Source organism: Protopterus annectens, chromosome 16.part0 (assembly GCF_019279795.1).
Source record: "Protopterus annectens isolate FY-2018-M chromosome 16.part0, PAN1.0, whole genome shotgun sequence".
NCBI lineage: Eukaryota > Metazoa > Chordata > Ceratodontiformes > Protopteridae > Protopterus > Protopterus annectens.
The window spans coordinates 847,858,027-847,879,712 of NC_056750.1; the positions used below are offsets into that span (position 1 = coordinate 847,858,027).

Consider the following 21,686-nt stretch of genomic DNA (forward strand, 5'->3'; position numbering starts at 1 on the left):
TGAACCAGCTGCCTCAACAGATTTGCAATATTTGTCCTGGAAAACAGCTTTCCTTCTGGCCATTACCTCAGCTCGTAGGGTTTCGGGAACTACAAGCCCTCATGGCTGTGCAGCCCTTTCTCATCTTCCATCAGGACAGGGTTTCCCTACGAACCAACCTGTCATTTATGCCTAAGGTAGTATCTAGGGTAGCTTTAAATCAGGCCATACACTTAACTACCTTTTACCCCAATCCTCAAAACAAAGGGGAAAGGCTGCTACATTCCTTAGACATCCATAGACAGCTATGTTACTATTTGGACAGAACAAAGCCTTTCAGGAAATCAGAACAACTCTGTGTCCTATGCTGTAGGAGCTCAAGGGAAGCCAATTTCCAAGCAGACAATTTCGAAATGGATAGGCCACTGCATACGGTTTTGTTACTCCTTTCATGGTAAATCTGTACCTGCAGGCATCAGATCCCACTCGACAAGGGCCACAGCTACCTCTGCAGCCTTCCTCAGAGGAGTCCCTACCAAAGATATTTTGGAGGCAGCCACTTGGAGTTATGTGCATACCTTCACTAAACACTACCACCTACCTTTATACTCCAAAACTAGAGCAGGCTTTGCTACTGCTGTGTTGCAGGGCATTCTGGCTCCTCCCATTTCCACCTAGTGCCACCCTTTGCCTGTGCGTAGCTTTGGGATTCTACCCATCTGTTATGACTGCAGCTGTATACACGATGAACATAGTACAGTTTTGTACCTACCATAAATGTAGATGTTCGAGTGCTAATACAGCTGCAGTCCAGGTTTCCCTCCCTCCTTCCCCTCTGGGTACAGACCTAGTGGCTAACTCCTCATCTTACAACTTGATTGGGTTATTCTTCTATGGTGTATTTGCTTGCAACTACTGATTATTGATTATATTGTAATGCATGATTATATATTATATATATATTTTTTTTTTTTTTTTTTTGTTTTACATATATTGCCTTCCTTCTGGGGGCACCTGACATCTGGGGCAAGAAAGACTGAAGAAAATGGCGTCGGCTGTGTCTTATATACCCCTGTCGCACTGACATTAGGAAAGAAAGCGACGACAACTGATGCCGGACCTAGACTTTGGAATTCGGCCGACCGAGGACCCGCCTGACGGCAGGAGAACCCATCTGTTATGACTGCAGCTGTATTAGCACTCAAACATCTACATTTATGGTAGGTACAAAACTGTACTTTTAGCCTGGTGATTGGGACATCAGTGTGCCTGACTATAGTGTCACCTATGACTAGTGTGTTGGGTACGTTGTTTTTTTCTTATTGGCTGTGGCACACTGAGTCTGTGGACTGTGTGTCATTTGGGTTGTGTTGGGGGATGGAGGTTGCTTGCATTTCTGCTTTGGAGATCCCTGTTGCTTAGACAGATTATTATTGAGAGCCTCCGCGAATGTTTTTGTGTTACTGTGTGGATTATGGTGGTGTAGATTTAGTTAGACTATGTGATAAGTGTGGTGTGTGGCAAATGTTTATCTTCTCCTCATGACTGTCAAGTTCAGTCTTGGTTGGAGAGAGCTTTACCTCCAGGATTTGCCTTTATCTACCTATGAGGATTCTGATGCAGAGGATTCCATTCCCTCTGCTTCCTCTCCAGAAGATTTTTCTTTTGGTGAAACCTTGCACACACTTAGGGAGCATTTCTGCTGGGAAAGCCAGGATTACTGTGACTCCAAAAAGAGGCTTAGAGAATTCCTACTCCTCCTTCAGCACAGTCCTATAGTTATCCCTCCTGTTGCCTTCTTGGAATCCAGCCTGGCCCCAGACACTTTACCTCCAGCTCCCAGAAAACCTGATCAGTATTAGAGAGTACCTGACACACTCAAGTTCCTCTTCAAGAATCCTACAGCGGATCCAGAGACCATTTCCCAAGGACCAAAAGGCATTAACGCTACTACTGCCAAAAGCCTACCCCTTCTGATAGAGATTCCAGGGCCTTGGACTGATGGGGTAAGAAGGTATACACTTCTGCTACTTTGGCCATTAGGGCCTTAAACTGCCAATTTCATATGTTCAAGTGTCAGCAGCATATTATGGGACTACTTAAACAGAAAATTATGTTAATTCCTGGCTGTGCTTAAGTTGTTAAACATACTTTGCTTTGTGGTTTTGACTCTTTAGAAGCATCTTGCAGGGCTGCTGTCACTGGGTCCGTACTTGGAAGGCATGCTTTGCTTAAGGAGCAAAACTTGCCAGGTCATGTTAAAGCTAAATTGCTGGATGCTCCCTTAAACCAAGACCGCCTGTTTGGCAACAAAGCAGAAGTCGTCCTTAAAAAGATGGAGGAAAAAGCTAAATCTATGCAAACTGTTAAAGATTTCCTGCAAGTACATCCTCCAAGATTTAGTAGGCATTGGCTTTCTAAGAATTGGTCCTTTCTGTTCTCTTCCAGGCCTTCAGTCCAAACCCCGGAACAGCAGACCCACCTAGGCTACAGTCTCAATGTACACACAGGCCCAAGCAGTGGGGGGCTCCCACTTCCAAAGCTGGTAGTAGTAAGACACCCCCCTATGGAAAAATGTCACAGTGACTTAACCTTAACCCTTCCAATCCCTGCTCAACTGCCTGCTCCCATAGGGAGAAAGATTGCCCGGCATGCCAAAAACTAGGAACTCATTACCCAGGACAAATGGGTTTTAAACAGTTTTCCAAAGATAAAGATTCCACTTCCACACCTTACCAACCCCAAAAGGTTGGCCAGACGTACCCCCAAATCGGTGGGCAGAGGCTCAACATCATGTTCTCTCTCCTAAGTATCAGGGCTAATCAGCCTGTCCCAGCAGAAGAAAGGGGAGATGGCTTTTACTCAAGACTTTTCCTCATACCCAGAAAAGACAGTTCCTGGCATCCTATCCTGCACCTCTCTATTCTAAACACCTTTTTGGTAAACCCCAAATTCAAAATGCTAACACTTAAACAGCTGCTTCCTATGCTATGCTAGGCAAAAATGCCTGGTTGGCAACCCTAGACTTAAAGGAAGCTTAACTGCACATTCCAATAAGGGAATCTTGCAGGAAATACCTACGCTTCAGAGCAGGCTGTATGCACTATCTGTTCTCTTCACTTCTTTTTGGCTTATCTACTGCGCCCAGGGTATTCACAAACTGCCTAGCTCCAGCCATTGCATTTGCAGGCAGAGAGATATTCAAATATACCCATACCTGGACGATTGTCTGATTCAGGCAGAAAGCCAGGACTTGCTATTAAAACATCTGGCATTTGTAAAGAAACTTCTAACCTCACTGGGGTACACCATAAATGAAAAGAAATCTCATCTAGTACCCTGCCAACAAATAGTTTTCCTGGGAGCAAGCTTGAACATAACTTCCCAGATGGCTTACCTCATGCGAGAGAAACAAATTTGACAGACTACTTCAAACTAATAGCCACAAAGACCCAGCTGTCTGCAAGAAAAATCCTGCAAGCCCTGGGGTTCATGGCCTCTTGCATTCTACTAATTCCATATGCAAGACTGCATATGAGAGAACTACAGTGGTATCCAAAAAGTCTATGTTGTCAACATTCTCACGATCTGGAATCCAATGATTCTTATCATTCCTTGTATAAAGACAGAGTTCCTTTGGTTGGTAGAGGCCTGCCACTTCAACAAGGGGCTCCCTTTCAATCTACCCCCCTGCCGCCCAAACCCTGACTACAGACTCATCAGACTATGCATGGGGGGCTCACTTGTCAGGGCAGTGCATTCAGGGCAAATTGAACCAGAGTCAGATGCACCTGCATATCAATCAAAAAGAAATGTTAGCGGTACAGAATTCCCTGATGGCCTTCAAAGACCACATCCTTCCAGGACATTTTTTGTTAGACAGACAACACCAAAGTGAAGTGGTACATAAACAAGCAGGGGGGAACCCACTCGTACCCTTTCTGCAGACTAGCCATGGCTCTGTGGAACACAGCCTTGAGCTATTAAGTACACTTACAAGCTCAATTCCTGCCAGGCAAGCTAAATTCCCTGATAGACAACCTAAGCAGAAGTCTCATGGACCCACATGAATGGAAACTGGAACCAAAAATATTCAACCTCTTGAGGAACAAATGGGGGACTCCAGAGATGGACCTGTTTGCATCCCCTCAGAACTACCAATTGGGCAAATTCTGCATAAGGATTCCCCACAGTTAAGCTTGGATAGGGGATGCCCTGTCCTTTACCTGGCAAAGCCTCAGTTTATGCCTTTCCCCCTCTGCCTCTCCTCTCGAAGGTTCTGCTAAAGATTAAACCAAGGACAATACTGATTGCACCAGACTGGCCTCGCCATCACTGGTGCCCCCTCTTGTGCAGTATGATAGTGCTGGATCCTTGGCACCTACCTCTGACAACTTTCCCTGCTGTCGCAGCAGTCATGCCAGATTCTGCACCCTCAGCTTCAAATCCTGAACCTGGCAGCATGACTAATTCCTCGAGCTCTCCAATAACATCTCTCAGTAAGCAGGTGCTAGATGTCATTCTGGAAGCAAGATGACCTAGTACTAAAAAATCATATGCTGAAAAGTAGAAGAGGTACTCTTCCTGGAGCCAGACTCAGGGGATGGACACTACAGTGCCCAGCTTACCTCATATTCTTCAGTACTTAACAGAAATGCTCCAAAAGGGCCTATCCTTCTCGTCAATTAAAATTCATGCCTCTGCCATTTCAGCACATTGCAATACTGAACCCACCCCTCTTCTCTCACTTCCTGTTAAAGCAATTCCTCAGAGGGGCTAAAAATGTAAGACCCCCTCAAGCGAGCCCCTACTCCAGCCTGGGACCCTTAACTTTGTATTGGAGAAGCTCACTCTCCCTCCATTTGAACCGGCTGCAACTGCAGAGTTGAAAGTCCTTTCTTGGAAAACAGCCTTCCTTCTAGCCATCACTTCAGCAAGAAGAGTGTTTGAATTACAGGCTCTCATGGCAGTGAAGCCCTTCATCTTCCATGCGGACAGGGTTTCCCTCAGGACCAATCCTTCCTTTATGCCCAAGGTGGTGTCTAGTGTGGCCCTAAATCAGTCCATTCATTTGCCTACTTTTTTCCGAATCCACAAAACAAAGGAGAAAGAATACTGCATTCTTTGGACGTGCATAGACGACTTAGATTTTATGTGGACAAGACTATGCCTCTCAGAAAATCTGAACAGCTGCTAGTTGGCTTTGCCGTGGGGGCAGACGGGAAGGTGGAAGCAGTTTGCAAGTGCCGGTCGGCTGACTCCTGATATTTTTGGTGGTTCATTCCGAAGACTTTTCTCAAAGCTAAGTACCCCGTTGGGGAAACTTTTTTCTTGCTCCAGTCCGATGTCAGAAAAAGTTAATAATTGTATTTCATGTGGGAAGCAAATACCTCATAAGGATTTCCACTCTTACTGTATTCCTTGTCTAGGCTCTGACCACGACGTAGCTAGTTGTCGGTTTTGTGCTTGATTTAATCAACGTACTATTAAGCGGAGATACGGTTTTGCTTTTCACTACTTTGGCAGGCTATTTAATTACAATGTCGGACACGCTTCCGACTACCGGAGTTCACAAGCGCAAGGATAAGGACAGTCCTCAGAGGTCCAAATCAGACGACTGTTTACAAGCAGAGCCAGCTGCAGGTTCAGCCGTCGTCAGTGAGGCGCTTTCGCAGCACCTGTCGTCGGCCACTACAGAACCGCTTGCCGAAACGGACTCCCACAAGGAGCCAACTAGGCCTTTGAGTACTCCAGGTGCAGGATTTTCGGACACTGCTCCCTCGGATGGGTCCGGAGCCGCTGTGCAGGTACCAGCTTCCGAGGGGATTTTCAGGCCTACGCAGCTTCAGATAAAGGCAAAGACAAAGGCAAAGACTCCTTCAAAAACAGACTCAAGCCCAGGCCTCGTCTGATGCGGGACCTAAATCACAAAAACAAATGCTTAAAATGGCAGAGCACTTACTAACTATGATTAGGGGTTCACATCCCCCTCCAGACAAAAGGCCAAGACAAGAATTGGCCTGTGAATCCTCTGATCAGGCATCTATTTCTTCAGTGTTTTCTTCTGAACAGGATTATAGTTTCCCTCCTTATGAGGATTCTGATGCTGAGGAATCCATTCTTTCAGCTTCTCCCCCTGAGGATTTTTCTTTTGGGGAAACTTTACATTACATGAGGGAACATTTTCACTGGGAAGGACAGGAGTACTCTGAATCTAAGAGAAGGCTTTGAGATTTCCTCCTTCTTCCCCAACACAGACCCCTGGCTATTCCTCCTATTTTGGATATTGTGGATGATGTCTTTTCTGAGGCTAATTTAACTCCTGACTCTCTTCCTCCAGACCCTGCAAAGCCTGATAGATATTAGAGTCCCGGACTCCCACCAGTTTCTTTATAAAAATCCTACTGCTGATCCAGAAACCATTTCTCAGGGGCCGCCACTGCTAAGAACCCTATTCCGTCAGATAAGGATTCTAGAGCTTTGGAGAGATGGGGCAAAATAGTGTACACTTCTGCTACTTTATCCATTAGGGCTTTAAATTGTCAATTTTATATGCTAAAATATCAGCAATTTCTTCTGTCTGTTATGAAACAAAAGCTAGGTACCATTTCTGCATGTGCAGATAATAAGGAATTACACGATTTGATGCATGCACCTGAGCAGGTGGGGAAACATACCTTACACTGTGGTTTTGATGCTTTGGATTCCTCATGCAGGGCGGCTGCCACTGGCACGGTCATTAGAAGTCATGCTTGGTTAAGGGAACAAATCAGAAATTGGCCAACTAAAAGTTGGTCCTTTCCCAGCTCGGGCAGGCCTCAGAGGGGTAGATATAGGCGCCCCAGAGGGAGGACCCAAGCACAGACCTCTTATAGACCTAGACAGTGGAGTGCTTCCACCCCCAGGGGTGGAGAGGACAGACCTCAATCTTATAGGAAACGGGCTCAATGACTCCCCCTGCATGGCTCCAGGAACCTCTCTCCTGGAAGCCCCTCTAGGAGGAAAACTCTCTTTCACCAAAATTGGACTTACATAACCCAAGACAAGTGGGTTCTGGATGTAGCTTCAAGAGGTTACAAATTCCACTTTCATTCCTTGCCAAGACCAAACGGATGGCCAGACCTACCAAAACACCAGTGGGCAGAGGCATTAAACCAGGTGGGATCCCTCATGGCTATGAGGGCCATAGAACTGGTTCCACAATCAGAGACTGGGCAAGGCTTTTACTCAAGACTCTTTCTAGTTCCCAGAAAACAAAATTCTTTGGAGACCCATCCTGGATCTGTCGGTCTTAAATACTTTCGTGGAGATACCAAAGTTCAAGATGCTTACTCTGCAGCAGCTCCTGCCAATGTTGAGCAAAAATGCATGGATGGTGACATTGGATTTAAAGGAGGCTTACCTACACATTCCTATCAGACAGGAGTGCAGAAGATACCTCAGGTTCAAGGCAGGCTCGAACCATTACCAATTCTCTGTGCTGCCCTTTGGCTTGTCTACTGCGCCCAGGGTCTTCACCAAGTGCCTGGCACCAGTAGTAGCTTACTGCAGACTCAAGCGAATTCAAATTTACCCTTATCTGGACGACTGCCTTATTCAAGCAGATAGCAAGGATGTCTTACTCCAGCACCTGGATTTTGTTCAACATCTACTCAAGTACCTGGGATTCACTGTGAACATAAAGTCAAATTTGACACCCACACAACAGATAACTTTTCTGGGTGCTCTTTTAAACACAACAACCCAGATGGCATTCCTGACATCCGAAAAACAACTTCAGCTGGCTTCAACTTTCAAAATCCTGGCATTAATTTCTCGGCTAACTGCAAGGAAATTCCTGCAGGCTTTGGGCTACATGGCCTCCTGCATCCTTCTCATACCACATGCAAGACTGCATATGAGAAAGATACAATGGTACCTAAAAAGCGTATGGTCCCAGCATTGTCACAGTCTAGACACACAGATTGCTGTCTTGCCTTGCCTGCAAAAGAAGTTCCATTGGTGGGCCCATGGCATGTCTTCAAAACAAGGAGAAAGCCTTCAGTCTGCCTCCAGCCTACCAAGTGTTAACCACGGATGCCTCTGATTACGCATGGAGAGCCCACTTGCAGGGGAAAGGCCTGCAAGGTTTTTGGACAGAGGATCAGAAGCACCTACATATCAATTTAAAAGAGATGTTAGCTGTGCAGAATGCCCTCTTGGCTTTCAGGGATCTTCTACATCCAGGGCAACTACTGATACGGACAGACAACACTACAGTCATGTGGTACATAAACAAGCAAGGGGGTTCACACTCCTCCCCCTTTGCAGACTGGCCATGACTCTATGGAACACAGCGCTAGCTTGCAAAGTGGACCTACAAGCTCAGTTCCTGCCAGGGAAACAAAATATTCTGGCAGACAGCCTGAGCAGGAACCTGTCATACCCACACGAGTGGATGCTAGACACCCAAATATTCCAGATTACAGAAGCCTGGGGCTGCTCGGACATAGATCTATTTGCATCTCCCCTCAACTACCAGTTACAGACTTTTTGCACAAGGACATTTCACAAACTAGCATGGAAAGTTGATGCTCTCTCATTCAGTTGGAGGAACCTTTCCTCCTCTACCTCTTCTTCCATGGGTGTTATTAAAGATAAAACAGGACAAACCCAAGATGATTTTACTGGCTCCAAATTGGCCTAGACAATTTTGGTACTCAGCACTGATGAATCTATCCCAGGAGCCTCCTTGCATTCTACCTCAGATTCCAAATCTTTTGTCCCAACACCAGGGCCAGGTTCTGCACTCTCATATCAAAACTCGCAGCCTGGCGTATTCAGGATCTATGATTAATCCTACCCTTTCCAAACAAGTCATGGATGTTATCTTAGAAGCCAGACTGCCTAGCACTAGAAAATCTTATGAAGGTAAATGGAAGATATTTTGCACCTGGATGCATGCTCAGGATTCAGTTCCTCTAATTCCTAATATTCCATTGATTTTACATTACCTGACAGACATGTTACATAAGGGTTTATCCTTTTCCTCCATAAAAATGCATGCCTCAGCTATCTCTGCACATTACAATACAGATCCTCCAGTTTTTCCACATCCACTTCTGAAACAATATCTCAGAGGAGCAAAGAATTTAAAGCCCCCCTAGGACACCACCCATATCTGCCTCGGACCTCAACTATGTTCTGGAAAAACTTACTCTACCTCCTTTTGAGCCTGCTGCCACATCTGATATAAAGTATTTATCATGGAAGACCACTATCCTACTGGCTTTGACTTCAGCCTGGAGAGTCTCGGAGTTGCAAGCACTCATGGCTCTGGAACCTTACATTATTTTTCATCAAGACAGGGTTTCTTTAAGGGCTAACCCTACTTTCATGCCTAAAGTGGTTTCTAAAGTGGCTTTAAACCAAACTATTCACCTACCAACCTTTTTCCCTAATCCACAAAAGGGGGAGAGGATCTTGCATTCTTTGGACGTGCACAGGCAGCTTCGTTTTTACCTGGACAGAACCAAGGATATCAGAAAAACAGAACAGCTGTCTGTTTCTTATGCAGCAAATTCCCAAGGCAAGGCTATTTCAAAACAGACCATTTCAAAATGGATTGCTCATGGAATCAGATTTTGTTACTCACATCATGGAAAGCAAATCCCAGGAAAAATCAGGACTCACTCTACCAGAGCTGCTGCTACTTCTGCTGCTTTTCTCAGGGGAGTACCTACCAAAGATATTTTGGAAGCTGCAACTTGGAGTTTAGTGCATACTTTCTCTAAGCACTATAATCTACCTCTTTATTCTATGTCCAGGGCAGGCTTTGCTTCTGCAGTCTTGCAAGGCCTTCTAGCCGCCCCTTCTACTCAGTAACCTCCACCCTTTATCTCAGCTTTGGGATTCAACCCTACAGTGATGACTGCAACAGTGAAACACGAACATAGTACAGTTGTTTACGCTTACCATAAATGTAGATGTCAGAGTGTCTTCACTGTTGCAGCCTGGGTTACCTACCCCCCTGTCCCCCCTTATTCTCTCATTAGTATGGTTCCCTGCTTCACCCTTCTTCTGAGGTGTATTTGCTACAGGGTATGGGGTTTTGTTGTACCTTACTTTTAGCCTTTACTTTTGGCCACCTGACATCTGGGGCAAGAAAAAGTGGAGAACATGGCGTCGGCTGGGAGCTTTGTACCCCCTGGCGCTCCGTCAGGGAGGATGACTGTACAGCCGACTCCGGACCCAGACTTTGGGATTCTGGCCGACTGAGGGCTGCCTGCCGGCATGAAGAACCCTACAGTGATGACTGCAACAGTGAAGACACTCTAACATCTACATTTATGATAAGCGTACACAACTGTACTTTTTGGTATGTTGGCCGGGCATACTGCAATGCTTGCAGGTCATCCCATCAGTTAGTGCAACAGTTTACTTTTATGATAAGTTCTTATGCAATTGCACTTTATACTTTGATAAATCTGTCTGTCCAGTCCTATTGGTGCGATGCGGATAGGAGCTGTCATTTTATATCATGATTAATTGAGCCTAGGGGTAGTAGTGTGCATGGCGTGCTGACCCTTTGAGGAATTAACTTATCCCACCAACTTGCATATAGGTCATCCCACTGAGGCACTGACTTGCCGTTTAGCGGATTTATTGTTATATATGGATCCATGTGTGCCCTTTGTGGAATTTTTGCTTAGAACTTAGGAACCCCCTGTCCCCCCAGGAGTGGTGCTGTAGTACTTGTAAGGCATTGGATGGCATGGGAAGAAAGCTGGCCTGTATTGTGGTGTTGGTATGATGCCTGTGCATGCTATTACTGCTACAAAATGTACTTGATGTTGAGGTAACCCACTAAGGTAAGTATTTCACACAGTTTGTCATTTGCAGCCTTGAATTAGTATTAGAAAAGTAGACTGTAGTAAAGGAAATCTTGTTGGGTTCATTGCATTATTTTGTTGCTGACATACAGGTTGCTGTGAGCCTTCAAGACAGAGTACACTGTTTCACAAGACTTTGTGCAGATTTATTTTACACCCTCTTTTCCAGTAGTTTGCACTTTATGAAGTACTGTTGTGTAGGGCATTTAGGATGTGAAGGGGTTTTCAGCACTGCTCCTGTTAAGTTTCTTCTGTTTTTCATTCTCCTGCTACTGCTGAAATTTGGTGTTGATTTCACTGTATTTCGGGGGTTGCCTTTTTATTTTCTGAGTTAAACATTTGTTCATTGTGTGCCAAGATGACCATCTGCAGGTGATCACTGCCACTGGTCTCCCCTACCATGTGTACTGGAGTGTCGGCTTGAGAGCACATCTGGGAGATCATCCATCTGTGTTTTTTTTTTTTGGGGGGGGGGGGGGCTGGACATTGGAGATCGATGCATTTCAGCCTGCACTAAGCATGCGATACAGATGTTTTTAAATATTCATAGGATTTCAAAGAGGGGAGTACACTGATGTAAGCTGATGTCAGTAGGTGCTCCCACACTACTCTGTCCTTGCTCCCATTTATGCACATGTGCCTGTGACTGAGTAGTTTAGCTTTTGCTAATCCTTTCTTGAGGTAAACAAGGTGATAAAGCTACCTAAGCCTTACCCCTTGATGGCCTTCCAGCTTACCTTGGTCACTAGTTGGTTCTGTGTTGGTGTTGCAAGTGGATGCCCTGCTGCTGTACCATTGGGCTTAGATCATTGTGTTGTGCTGTTACACACAGGTTGTTTTAACATGCACTTACTTTTTGTAGTCAGCAGTTATGGTGGCTCCTTGCTCACCTGCCACCTTTTTGGAAGTTTTGTTTAATTTTTTTTTTTTATTGCTGGTCATCTGAATGTTTGTATTGTTTGCAGCTGTACTGTTTTTTTCCATGTCCCAAGTGAAAGAGCTGAAATGTAGCTACTAACTCAACTTTTTCGAAGTGGGGGAGTGGTTGAACTGAGCCCTTAGCATTACTGCTGAGACATTTTATTTAGTATTGTTATAATTTAGTAGTTTTAGGAAGTAGAGTTTGTATGTAATTGAGCATTATTCATGTATATGCAAATGTTTAATTTTCTCATTTCAGGAGCAGTTTTATAAAATGCAGCAGTGGCAGCCACAAGGGTTTTCTTCTTCATCCCACTCCCATCAGCGTTCATTCTACCCTCAGCCTCCACAGATAATGGGCTTTGACCCTCTGTGGATGATGATGCCTTCCTACATGGATCCACGGATGACTCAGAATCGTAGCCATGTTGATTTTTATCCTGCTGTCCATCCTTCAGGTACTTGGGCACTTTATATGCATCACAGCCATATCCTTTAAGCTTCAGCTTCCATTTTAGTTGTCTTCTAAAAGCCAAGTTTTCATAATTTCTCAAACAATGTGAAAAACCTGCACTCTCTTCAGTCACATGTCCTGATTGGCAGTAAGTATGCAAAATAAGTACAGTGAAGTAGGAAAACATTTGACAGCATTTTAAATGTCACACTTTGGGAAGTTAGTTTAAGTAGAATAAAAAGTCAAATTTACAATGAAAGCATTTGGTGACATTAACAGCACATTAGAAACAAGTGATGTCCTATGTTGCAGAATTCTTAGTGTGGGATTCCCTGCCTCAGGCGGACCCCAGTGTTGGCTTTTATACAAAAGCTTAAGCCTGGTTGCTGTAGGTGTGTGGGACATCACACACAGGGCCCATAAACCAGGGACCTTAAATGTGACGTCTATATGCACAGACCTCAGAACTTTTCATCTGCAGTAGATAGTTGCAGTGATCTCTTCGCTCCTCTGCTTTGAAAATGTCGGAAGTACGCCATTGTGGATTTTGTTTTATTTTACTTGCTTGTGCTTGGTTTGCTGCCCCCCCTCCCCAGTTAGCCAATGTCCACTAAGAAGGGTAAACGCCGATGCAGGAGCCAGATTCCATATAAGAATACGCACGGCCGTTGCATTTTCTGCCTAGGCAGAGAACATGACCATACTACTTGCCCTATTTGCCCTTCCTTTGTACCAAAGACCCTCCGAAACCATCTGGCCGCCCTTAATCTTTATCTAGAAAACCAAAGGCTTAAAAAGCTAGCACTCTGGATGGATCCTGAGCCGTCCGCCCTGGCAGAACCACCACGGAAAAAGGCCAAGGTTCCAAGGCCTAGTAATTCTGCCTCTCCGCCATCAGACATCCCGGCATCTTCCAATTTAGGAGCTGAGGGACGTCCGATAGAACTGTCTACTTTGTTGACTCCCCTCGAGGAAGCCGCTTCAGAAGTAACGGCCGCCACATCCACTGAGACTGCTCAGATGTTGGTTCCTACCGATGTCGAGGGGGGGCAGACAATGCCGGACTGACTGAGATGTCACTACCTGAAGCCCCAGGTCCAATCCAGGCCCCTGAAAACCAGGCCTTCTCCTAGGGCTACTCCTTTAAAAAGGAAGCAGAAAACTAAACACCTACCCCCCCCCCCCCACCCAAGGGAGTTCCAGACTGGAAATCTTTGACTCTGTCCTTTTTGCAGGCCTTCATGGCCCTTAGGCCCACGACCTCTTCCCCTTCCACCATTCTTGTTCTCAGCCCTAGGCCTGCCTCAGCTTCTTCTCTCCACCTTCTCACTTCCCATGAAGGGGAAGAACAAGAGCCTTACTGTTCATCTTCTGATGATTCCATTACTTACTCATCTCAAATTGCTTCTCCACTAGAATATTATTCCCTTGATAAAGAATCCATAGAAGGGGACTCTCCACCAGAGGATATCACCTTTGAGGAGACCATCACAAAGATGAAAGAATACTTTAAATGGGCCACTTCCCAAATGACTGAAACTCAAAAGAGATACTTTGAGTTACTTCAAGTGGAATGTTCTTCCCCTTCAGCCATTCTACCAGTTATATCTGACTACCTTGATGCATTCTTTTCAGCATCAAAAAGCCCAGACTCTCAACCTCCTGCTCCTAAGAGGCCTGACCATTTCTGTAAAGTACCAGATGAACAAAAATCCCTGGTAAAATAACCCCTGGCAGACTAAACAGTCATTGCTGTTTCCCCTGACTAGCAGTCAGGACTGATTCCTTCATAGTCTCTTTTGCCTACTAATAAAGACATTAAAAACATGGACATAAGAGGCAAGAAGGTTTATACGTACTCCACCCTAACCTTCCCAGCTGTCAACTACCAAACCCATATGATAAAATATGCTTTGGACCTTGTATTCCAAGCTTCTACCCTCCTGTCTTCCATGCCTGGCTGCCCTAGAAAAACAGACGTAGCATCAAAAGTGTCCCTGGTTTCTCAAGTGGCCAGACATTCTATTATATGCAGTTATGATGCAGCAGAGGCCTCTGCAAGGTCTTCTGCTTCTGCATCAGTACTACGCCGATACTCATGGCTGCGCCTTCAACCCTTACCAGAGGACATCATGTCTAAAGTTCTTGGTGCCCCACTAGACCACAACCTCCTGATGTCCTTCAAGGATGCATTTGTAGTCATCACATATGGGTTGTCCTGCCTCAGGCAGCCCTTCGGTCGGCCGGATTCCAAAGTCTGGGTCCGGCGTCGGCTGATGTCGCCTCCTCCTCGACGTCAGAGCGTCTGGGGTATAAAAGCGTCAGCCGACGCCATCTTCCTCAGTCTTTCTTGCCGCGTGGTGCCCGAAGCAGAAGCAGTTCGCAAGTGCTGGTCGGCCAGCTCCTGTAATTCAGCTATCCGAAGACTTCAAAAGCTAAGTACCCCGTTGGGGACTCTTTCTTGCCTCAGCCGATGTTAGATAAAGTTAATAATTGTTTAACTTGTGGGAAGCAAATACCTCATAAGGATTTCCACTCTTACTGTCTCCCCTGTTTAGGCCCAGACCATGACGTCTCGGCCTGTTCAGCCTGCGCTTCCTTCAACCGACGCAGTCTTGGATGTCGGTCGGAGTTCGCAGAGGAGTTTTTTGGGGCTAGTTTTTCATATATAATGCCGTCGGAAACCCCGACTTCACATTTAACTAAGAAACGGAGAGACAAGGACCGACCCACGTGGGCCGCGGTTTCGGCTGAAACCGCGGCTAGGCTTACCGCGAGTGCCTCGGTCTCTGCTGATACCGAGTCCTTGGAACTTCCGAACCCTGAAACAGTACAACCGACAGCCTCGGCCCCGGAGGCTCCTACCGAGTCGGTTACAGAATTGCCTTCAGAAACTGGTGTTTTGGAGTCTTCCGACACCATACCTTTAGACAAAGCTACACCAGCACGTGGTGCAGCTAGGCCTCCTGCATCCATGTCCATTAAGGCCTTCACCAGGGCTAAAGCTGCTAAACGCACTAAAGCCATGACTCCCAGGGTTATTCCTCAAGGGACCCTCTTCTAGTTCACAGATTCTAACCTTAGCAGAGGACCGTATCTCTTTAATCAGGGGCTCTCAGCCCCATCCGGACAGGGGCTCCCAACCTCCTCTAGACAAAAGGCCCAGGGTAGATCCCCCTGATCCCCTATCCTCAAAGGAGGCCTCTGATGGCTCGGATCACTCGGACTACCAGGAGGAGGTTTATTCGGCTTACGAGGATTCGGATGCAGAGGAATCTATCCCTTCAGCCTCCCCTCCTGAAGAGCTCTCCTTTGGGGAAGACCCTTCACTCTATGCGAGAGCATTTCAAATGGCAGGGCCAGGAATATTCTGATTCCAGGAAAAGACTAAGAACTTTTCTTCATTTACCTCAGCATAGACCTTTGGCTATTCCTCCTGTTTTAAATGTCATTGATGATGTGTATTCTGACTCTAGTATGACCCCTGACACTCTGCCTCCGGCCCCTGTTAAGCCCAATAGGTATTACAGGGTCCCGGATTCACATAATTTTCTTTACAAGGCCCACTCTGCTGATCCTGAAACTATTTCACAGGGCCCTAAAGGGGTTGCAGCTGTTACTACTAAGAACCCACTCCCCTCTGCAAAGGAGTCCAGGGCTTTAGAGAGATGGGGTAAAAAAGTGTATACTTCTGCCACTCTTGCCATGAGGGCTTTAAATTGTCAATTTCATATGATACAGTACCAAGAGTATTTGTTAGAAAAAATGCATAAGAAACTGTCTTCTACTGAACCCCTTGACCGCAAATCCCTTCAGGATCTGGTACATAACTCCCAGCAGGTTAGCAACCATTTCCTGCAGTGTGGTTATGATGCATTGGAAGCTTCATGTAGGTCAGCAGTGACAGGTGTTGTCATATGTAGGCATGCTTGGCTGAAGGAACAATCTCTGCCAGACCATGTTAAAGCTAAGCTTTTGGATGCTCCACTGGAAAAACAAAAGTTATTTGGTTCCACTGTTCAAGAAGTCCTAAAGAAATTTGAGGAAAAGGCAAAATCTGTACAAACAGTTAAGGATTTTCTTCAAGTCCAACTGCCAAGATTCAGCAGAAATTGGCCTTCTAAGAATTGGTCCTTTCCGGACACAGAAAGATTTCAGAGAGGCAGGAACAGGCGTGCCAGAGGTAGAGGGCAAGCTAGGGGCTCCTACAGAGGCCGTCAATGGCAACCTCCAATCCAGACAGGCAGTTCAGGACCTGCAACTGCTGCACAAGGACAAACTCAATGACTTTGCTTTGACTCCGCCAACCAGGGCTCAATTAGAAGCACCTTTGGGCGGAAAGCTTTCTTTATTCTCAAAAAATTGGCACAGCATTACAAGAGACAAATGGACACTCCAAATAATAGACAACGGATACAGGTTCCATTTCCACACATTGCCAAAAAGAAAAGGCATGCCAGGTCTGCCACCAAATCAAAGGGCAGAGACTTTGAAACAAATCTCAAACTTACTACAAATGAAAGCCATAGAAAAAGTTCCTATTTCAGAACAAAGCCAAGGATTTTACTCCAGACTATTCCTTGTTCCAAGAAAAGAGCATCAATGGAGACCAATTCTCGACTTGTCCGCACTGAATACTTCTCATTGTGCCAAAATTCAAAATGCTGACTCTACAGCAACTCCTTCCCATGCTGGGCAAGGGGTCTTGGCTGGTGACTCTAGACCTCAAGGAGGCATACCTGCATGTCCCTATCAGACAAAGTTGCAGAAGACACCTCAGATTTCTTACAGGGTCAGAGCATTATCAATTCTCAGCATTGCCCTTTGGCTTATCTACTGCGCCCAGAGTATTCACGAAATGCCTGGCATCAGTAATAGCACACTGCAGACTTCAGGGGATTCAAATATACCCATATCTGGATGACTGCCTTATACAAGTGGACAGCCAACAAACTTTGATAAAGGACTTAAATTATGCCATCAATCTTCTACAGGCCTTGGGATATACAGTTAACATGCACAAATCAAGACATGTCCCATCCCAAAGAATAACCTTTCTGGGTGCGGATCTAAATACAACCACCCAAATGGCTTATCTCACAGACGAAAAACAGACAACTACCGGATTACTTCAAGAATCTGACAAGACAAACTCAGCTGACTGCATGGAAAATCCTGCAGGCCCTGGGTTACATGGCATCGTGTATTCTCTTGATTCCACAAGCAAGGCTACATATGAGAAAGCTACAGTGGTACTCAAGGAGTTTATGGACTCAGCACAGTCACAGTTTGGAAACTTTAGTCCCACTCATTCCATGCCTTCAAAAGGAATTTCTGTGGTGGGCTCAGGCCAGCCATTCCAACAAGGGGTTGCCCTTCACAAAGCCAAAAACCTCCCAAACTATTACAACGGATGCTTCAGACCTAGGTTGGGGAGCACACATGGAGGGCAGAGGTATCCAAGGACAGTGGTCACGAAAGGAGCTACGCATGCACATAAATCAAAAATAAATGCTAGCAGTGATACATGCAATCGAGGCCTTCAAACTCTTTCTGCATCAAGGCCACCTACTAATAAGGACAGACAACACCACTGATGTGGTACATAAACAAGCAAGGGGGTACCCATTCCTACTCTCTCTGCAGACTGGCAATGAATCTATGGGATCTTTCCTTGAAACTCAATATACAGCTACAAGCTCAGTTTGTGCCAGGGAAAGACAATACACTGGCGGACAGCTTAAGCAGAAATATCATGGATGCGCACGAATGGATGCTGCATCCAGACATCTTCCAACAGATAGCACAATCTTGGGGGAGGCCGGACATAGATCTATTTGCATCCCCCCACAATCATCAACTGAAGAAATTCTGCTCAAGGACATACCACTCACAAGCGTTGAAGGTGGACGCCCTCTCTTTCAGCTGGAGAAATCTAACTGTGTATGCATTTCCTCCTATTCCATTAATGACCAAGGTGTTACTGAAGATCAGGACAGAGCAGCCAAAAGTGATTCTGATAGCCCCGGACTGGCCAAGACAGCACTGGTACCCACTGCTAAGGAGCATGTCACGTACGAAACCATGGCATCTGCCTCTATGGCCACTTCTACTGACACAGCACAGATACAAAACTCTGCATTCCAACCTAAAAACCTTGCAGCTAACAGCGTGGAGAATACCTTGACTCCTCCTCAGGATAAGCTATCCCAGAGAGTGAAGGATATTATTATGGAAGCTTGCCGCCCTTCCACAAGAAAGGCATATTCAGCAAAATGGAAAAGATTTCTCATCTGGAACACCACAAAGGGCCTAGATGCGACAGTAATGAACATGGCACATATCCTGGAATATTTGGCAGAAATGTTCCACAATGGTCTGTCTTACTCTTCTATTAAAATCCATGCTTCAGCAATTTCAGCAGAGTACAATACTGATCCACCTGTCTTTCCTCATCCTCTACTAAGACAGTTTCTAAGAGGAATCAAAAACATCAAACCTCCTCGGAAACCACCTCTACCTGCTTGGGACCTTAACTTTGTGTTGGAAGAACTAACACTGCCTCCATTTGAACCAGCAGCATCTGCAGATCTACAGTACCTTTCATGGAAGACTGCCTTCCTTCTGGCAATAACCTCAGCAAGAAGAGTTTCGGAGTTGCAGGCCTTGATGGCAGTGCAGCCATTCATTATTTTTCATCAGGACAGAGTTTCATTGAGAACTAATCCTACATTTATGCCAAAGGTGGTATCCAGGGTTTCCTTGAATCAAGCTATTCACTTGCCTACCTTCTTCCCAAATCCACAAAACAAAGGGGAGAAACTGCTGCACACCCTAGACATTCACAGACAGTTGCGCTACTACTTGGACAGAACTAAAGGTTTCAGAAAAGCTGACCAGCTGTTGGTAGCATATGCTGCTGGTACTCGAGGAAAAGCAATTTCCAAACAGACTATTTCGAAATGGTTAGGAAATTGCATTCGCTTTTGTTACTCCTTTCATGGAAAGACTGTACCAGCTAATATTAGACTTCATTCTACGAGAGCCACAGCCACCTCCACAGCCTTCTTAAGAGGGGTGGCTACCAAGGACATTTTAGAAGCTGCCACATGGAGCTCCGTGCATACATTTGCCAAGCATTACAATTTACCTTTATATTCCAGATCCAGAGCAGGCTTTGCTACAGCTGTCCTGCAGGGTATCTTAGCTACACCATCCTTTTCTTAGTTCCTCCACCCCCAGATTGGCTATGATGTTCTACCCATATGTGATGACTACAGATGCATCCTTTAAGGACATAGTACAGTTTTGTACCTACCATAAATGTAGATGTCCGATAGGTATGCATCTGTAGTCAGTTTTACCCTCCCTCCTTCCCCTCTGTGGTATTTCTTGGGTACTTACCCCTCTATTAGCTAGCTGGGGGGATCTGTTATGGTACATTTGTTTGTTTATATACATATATTATTGCAAATGTTTGGATTTTTATTGCATTTCTCCAAATGTAGCCTTCCTAGAGGGCACCTGGCATCTGGGGCAAGAAAAACTGAGGAAGATGGCGTCGGCTGACGCTTTTATACCCCAGACGCTCGTCAGGGAGGAGGCGACATCAGCCGACGCCGGACCCAGACTTTGGAATCCGGCCGACCGAAGGTCTGCCTGAGGCAGGACAACCCATATGTGATGACTACAGATGAATACCTATCGGACATCTACATTTATGGTAGGTACAAAACTGTACTTTTTGTAAACCGTCTGCATACCTCTTTAAAAACCTTCAGGAGAAAAGTAAAGAGCTTCAAAACATTAAGCACGTGCTGGTGGTGTCTCCCATTCCTAAACGTTGCAGAAATTACCCTGCTTAAGACTACCTTTGTCAGGCGAATCCCTTCCTCTGCAACTCCATCCTCTTCCAGGCATAGAAAAGGAACAGGAGGCAGACAACTTTCAGACCATCCACCTCACAGCCTATTCAAAGATGGCCCTTTTATGACGGAAATGGCTCCAACAATGTGTGACTGCCTTGCCCACCTCTCCTTGTCAGGCCGCTTCTCCCACTGCCTACCCCTTTGAAGATCATTACCTCAGACCACTGTGTGCTGGCAGTAGTACAAGAGGGATATTTCCTCTCTTGGAAAGAAAAGCCCCTTACAAGGGACATTATTTTCCCCCCAGAAATCAACCACACATTATTCCTCAGGTCCTACGGAATCTTATGAACCACGGAACTATAGAACCTGTCCCTCCAGGAAAGGAAAACAAAGGCTTTTCCTCAAGATTATTTCTTTCCCCAAAAAAAGATGGCCCTTGTAGGCCAGTTCTGGATATGTCCTTTCTAAACTTTTTCCGAAATTTTCATCATTCAGAATGTTATCCTTACAAACCCTTCTTCCACTGTTGCCAGTCCAGGCCTTTATGGTTTCACACTATTTGAAGGAGGCCTACCTCCATATGCCCATAAAACCCTCCCACAGAAAATATTTGCATTTCACTGGGCCCTGTTCACACTTTCAATTTGCAGCCTTGCCCTTTGGTTTATCTACTGCACCCAGGGTATTCACAAAATGCCTGGCCCTGTTATCGCCTTTTTGCTGAACCAAAGGTGTTGAAATTTACCCCTGTCTAGATGACATTCTCATTCTGGCAGAAAGAGAAGACACCCTACAAAACCATCTGCAGTTCACCATTCCCCTGCTACAAAGAATGGGGTTCACCCTCAGCATCCCAAAATCATCCCCAACTCCTCCTCAGGACAAAATCTTTCTGGACTGCGGGATCAGAACAGACCTGATGCGGGCATTCCTCCCTCAAGGCAAAGTTCTGTCCCTCTCTACCCACTTCCAAGACTTACTGCAGGTTCAACAGATATCTGGAAGACCATTCTTATGGGTTCTGGGGCTAATGGCAGCCAGCATCTCTGTGCTGCCTTTTGCCAGAATGCATATGTGAAAACTGCAGTGGTACTTTAAGAATGTGTGGTTCCAACTTGAACACCCTGTAGAATGTCAGATTCAACTCTTGCCCTGCTCAAAGTAGAGCTAAGGTGGTGGATACAACAAATCCAAATTAACCCAGGCCTTCCACTTCAACCCCCCCCCCACTCCAACACAGTACATGTTTAGAGATGCATCAGACCTAGGATGGGGGGCTACCTTGAAGGGCTTCATGGTATAGACCACCTGACAACCTACCCTCCAAAAGAAATGTCAATGTGAGGGAAATGACAGCAGTCCTTTTGGCCCTGAAAGCTTTTCTCCAATCCTGCAGCCAAGCCCCCTTCAAATCCTACAGACAATAGTACAGTCATGTGGTACTTCAACAAACAAGGAGGGGCAAAATCCTACCTCCTTTGCCGGATAGCACTCCAAATTTGGGACCTTGCCTCCAGAAACAACTTATCCCTGCAGGCAACATACAGCCCTTCCCAGAACAACCAACAAGCGGATGTTCCCAGCAGATCA

At 45.7% G+C, this 21,686-nt stretch overlaps 1 protein-coding gene across 1 annotated transcript in view; it reads left to right on the plus strand.

Moving 5' to 3' along the window:
- Positions 1-21,686, plus strand: part of PRRC2B (proline rich coiled-coil 2B) — a 3,584,159-nt gene that overhangs the window by 1,310,024 nt on the left and 2,252,449 nt on the right. The window contains exon 14 of the mRNA XM_044058194.1: positions 12,031-12,229. Within this exon, the coding sequence (XP_043914129.1) occupies positions 12,031-12,229 (199 nt within the window). The remainder of the gene's footprint in view (positions 1-12,030; positions 12,230-21,686) is intronic.